This window comes from Nicotiana attenuata, unplaced genomic scaffold (genome assembly GCF_001879085.1).
Source record: "Nicotiana attenuata strain UT unplaced genomic scaffold, NIATTr2, whole genome shotgun sequence".
Classification (NCBI taxonomy): Eukaryota; Viridiplantae; Streptophyta; class Magnoliopsida; order Solanales; family Solanaceae; genus Nicotiana; species Nicotiana attenuata.
In genome coordinates, this window is record NW_017670683.1 from 464,196 (window position 1) to 468,803 (window position 4,608).

Here is a 4,608-nt window from a genome sequence, read left to right on the forward strand (position 1 = left end):
TATCTAATATTTTATTTTGTATACTTATCTATATATACATATTCGACGAAGAGGTATTATATGACACCTATTGCCGCAAGATGTATTCGTGTTTGCTCGCATGAGACATAAATAAAACATTAAATGTAACTAGCCATCAAAGACATAGGAGTAAAAATCTAATTTCATTTTTTAGAGCAAAAAGAAATTATTACATGTAAAAATTAACCATCTAAAATTTCAAAGATGTTACATCTACAAACACAAACAATACAGTCGCAACATATTTTATTTGTACCTATCAAGCCAAAATTTCCTAGTTGCAAACATTGTTATTTTTCTTGTACCGTTACTTTCTTAGTATTATTGTGTTCCATTACATGACCACCACTATAATAAAAATCATGTTGCTAGGACTTGGGCCGGCAAATTGTTCTATAAATAGCAAAGCTACTATATCAGCTCTTAACCACAAAGAAAAAACACTTAAGTTAAACAATATTTTCAAACATTTAGGATGAAACTAAGTGCAACAATGAACACGGGAACTTACTTTACCCTACTTCATTTTATTGCTTTCTTGATCCTTATTTTCATGGCTTGTAGTAACACATTAATTGTTGAAGCTCAAAGGCACAGGGCACCAGATGTAAAAGAAGGGAAATTTTCACCAGCAATTTCTGGTCACAAAAAGGCTATTTTAACGATCAATGACTTTCGAAAACGTGGCGGAGGAGGGGGTCCATCAGAATGCAGTGGAAAATATTACGATAATTCTATTCCAATTGTGGCTTTATCAACTGGATGGTACAGTAAAGGGAAAAGATGTTTTGAAAAAATTACAATTTATGCAAATGGAAAGAGTACAAAAGCTATGGTTGTGGATGAATGTGACACAGGTAAAGGGTGTAGAAATAACATCGTTGATGCTTCTGAAGCTGTGTGGAAAGCTTTAGGTGTGCCTAAGAAAGATTGGGGTTGGCTTGAAATCTTCTGGTCTGATTAATTAATTTGATTTCAATGGTTTTCTTGGTATGGTTTTCATTTCAATAAGTATCTGAAATAAACTGATAGCAAGGCTCATATAGTTGCCTTAATCTGCTATCACAATAATAAGGACGGTTAACCCCTCGTTATCTTTTATGACTTAATATGTAAATGTTATGTCGGTCAGTGTAAAGAAGTTAAACTCGAATAATAGTACTTGTTTCTTCTGTTGCTTCTCTGTTAAAAGATTATGGATTTGTATGCAGCTGTTTGAACTAAATTTTACATTAGTAACTATCTGTTCTTACTGGTTTCTTTGATCTAATAATACCCAGAGGCCAAATATTCTTACTTCCTCACAACACTGGATGGATAAAGGTTAGTTAAATTTGGAATGTCTATAGTAAAGACTATAATACTTGCCACTGGAAATATATTGAATATTGAAATTGTACAAGCAGCTGAACAAAGTAGTGGCAAAACAAGAAGCAAATTACATCAACATAGAACTTATTCACTATAGTAGTCTCTCATTATTTCCAGTAGAGGAATGCAGATGCAGATAAATCCGGAGCTTAAGCAACCCCCAAAAGTTTCTTGATATCCTTCTGCAAAAATAAAGGCAGAAAAATTCATCAGCTACACTCTTAACAAGGAAAGATAACTATAGGATAGGAGACTGGTGGATTCTTACCTCCATGCTAGCTGGAGCAGTGGTTGGAGAGTAGCGATCGACGACGTTTCCTTCTTTGTCAACAAGGAATTTGGAGAAGTTCCACTTGATACTATCCCCAAAGAACCCACCTTTGCTTGATTTCAAGAACTTATACAGTGGAGCAGCATTATCACCATTCACATCAACCTAAATCATTAAGCTAAGCAGTTAATACATACTACTTGTTTCTTCTTTTTTCCGATCTAGGAACTTGTAGCATTCTTGAATGAGGATATGTGCTACATAGATATGGAAAAATGAAATGATATGCATGACTAGAAGAAAAAAGTATTAGTGCTGTTGCAACCTTATCAAATATGGGGTACTCGGCCTTGAAGCGAGTACAAACCATGTTCTGGATCTCTTCAATGCTTCCAGGCTCCTGCCCACCGAACTGGTTGCAAGGGAATGCAAGTATCTCCAGACCTATGTAACAAGGGAGGATATATCAGCAAACTGAATTTGACATAGCGTAAGTATTTATTAAGTTTTCTTTGCAACGTGAATTTGACATAGCATAAGTGCCTCCATTGCTTAAATCAAGAGGAATGTTTTCTGACATTAGTTCATTCGATCAGCATCATATTTAGGAGAACTGAAAACAAACCTTGATCCTTGTACTTCTTGTATATCTCGGTCATGTCAGTATAGTTCGAATTTGTCAGGCCACTGCATCAGAAGATGAAATCAATTCATGCTTGTCAGCATACCTTAAACATCATAACAGAACGATATCATAACTATAGTGAATACTCTTTCCAACTAGTCACTGTAGACTTCACCATAAGACTGAACTACGAAGAAATTAACAGAACATTTTATCTGAAGCTGCACATCAACTTGTTATTTGTTATAAAAATACTCTAGTACTTATCAGATTTCTTTAAACCAAGCAAAGTAGGAATGTGTAAGTCTCCCATCAGAAAGTCGATCAATAACCCTCTCAAAATACAGTAGATCAACGTCAGATACTCATATCCGGTCTAGAAATGTTCCATCACCACGTTTTACCAATCAGTTTTTACAGTTGCCACATACATAATATTTTCAGCATGGGGAAAGGAATGCCTTATCCGATAAGATCACCTAGGATGATAAGCTTTTAGTTTAATTTCTCAGAGCAGACGTCTGAGAAAAGGCTGAGTTGAAGTTCAATTGAACTCTGAAAAACCAGACCACGCTAAGTTGATATGACAGAAGACATGGAAACATAACAGATTACAAATCCACAAAATGCGCTAGATCAACAGAATGGCACTCATATACCATCAGAATTCTGAGCATATCAAAACACATTTACAAATAAGTAGAAGTTAAATAATAGGTATGCATTCTTTCACTTGATCGAATAAAGACCAATTCCAACTTGGACATCTGCTCGGGATACTTTCAGTCAATTCTATGGAAACCAACACGTGGGATCCTTACAATTACAAGGAGCAAACAAAACCATAGAAAGAGGTCTCAGACATATAATGAACAGGAAAAATATGAAGCTAATACATACCACTGTGATGCAACATTGACAATAATAAGGACCTTTCCCTTGTAAATGCTGAGATCAACATCATTACCCTTAGCATCCTGTAAAATTCAAACGAAGTTCAGCAACACGAAATCTTATCAAGATTACACCTTAAACTGTATTATCCTAAGAAAAAAATACTCTCAGCCTTAGTGTTATATAAACGAAAAAACACTTAAAACAAAAACCATTTTTTTAACTATAAAGATACAAAAACGAACCCCAAGTTCAACAGGCCTTAGTTTGCTGCTAGCCCTAAATGGATACCATATACCACAAGTCTACACCTTCTAAAAGGGTCGCCCCGTGCACTAAGCTCCTTCTGTGTGTAGGGTCCGGAGTCCGGGGAAGGACCGGACCACAGGGGTCCATTGTATTGTACGCAACAGGGGTCCATTGTACGCAACCTTAACCTAATGCAAGAGGCTTTTCCACAGCTCGAACCCGTGAGCTCCTGGGGAGCTCACAGGACAACAACTTTATCAGTTACGCCAAGGCTCCCTTCTAAATCTACACCTTCTACTTATCCTTTTCTTTGATGACCGAAAAATCCTCGAGGGTTAGTTCTTAATGCTCACGGTTCGAAATTCAATGGATCCTCTCCATTGATTCAACTTGTGACGTGCGCCTAACCCACACATAGTAAGTTATGCTCTGACCATTATCTTTTTTCCTTTGGCACAAACAAGGTTTAAAGGTTCTCAACCTTATTCATTTAACAAGTTATCCCAACTACCTATACAACAAAGACTCTCTCTTTACATCAAACTCATAAACGAAAAAAGTTGAACTATGCCTCAGAACTCAAAACCCCTACCTAACTCATAGACCAAAAAATTAAACAAAAGCATAAATGAAAACAAAAAATGAACAACCTTTACACAAAAGAAACAAAATGAATAATCTTTCTCATATTTTTCTTATGGCGATAATTCATTTCTGTACAAAAAATGTCCGATTACTTACAACCCGAGAAAATGACGCCACATAACTCAATTTTTCTAATTCAGAGACTAATAAAACAAACAGAAACAAGATTTCTATTTATTAAAACAAAATTAGGGAAAACCCCAAAAATATAACAAAGTAAAAGTGCTGACCTTGACAGTGAAGTCGTAAATAGATTGAGGCTTGCTAGATTGGCTGGCCATGGTACTATAATCTGATCTTAAACAAAACAACTCAAATCTCTTAGCGGAAACAATAGAATTGGAAAGAACTGTTTGGATCGGCTTAATAGATACGAAATTGAAATGGGTTGGCTTTAGAATCGAAGAAAATTGCCTAAGGAAACTGAGATTTTTTCTTGGTATGAGAACACGAGTTGCAGAATAAAGCATTAGCGTATATGAATTTATAGATTTTTCAGAAGATGCTTTCTAAGGTCAAATATCTTAAACTT

General features: G+C 35.6%; 2 protein-coding genes across 2 annotated transcripts; one reads left to right on the forward strand and one right to left on the reverse strand.

Annotated features, from left to right (window-relative positions):
- The first annotated feature begins 260 nt into the window (after positions 1–260).
- Positions 261–1,468, forward strand: LOC109242267 (putative ripening-related protein 2). Its single transcript, XM_019409125.1, has one exon. It carries the CDS (start codon positions 497–499, stop codon positions 983–985), a length of 489 nt encoding a protein of 162 aa, XP_019264670.1. The 5' UTR covers positions 261–496; the 3' UTR covers positions 986–1,468.
- LOC109242266 (probable phospholipid hydroperoxide glutathione peroxidase) lies at positions 1,383–4,608 on the reverse strand. The gene is made up of 6 exons (XM_019409124.1): positions 4,307–4,608; positions 3,189–3,265; positions 2,289–2,350; positions 1,989–2,107; positions 1,661–1,828; positions 1,383–1,574 (listed from the first exon to the last, which is right to left on the reverse strand). Exons 1-6 carry the CDS (start codon positions 4,544–4,546, stop codon positions 1,542–1,544), a joined length of 699 nt encoding a protein of 232 aa, XP_019264669.1. The 5' UTR covers positions 4,547–4,608; the 3' UTR covers positions 1,383–1,541.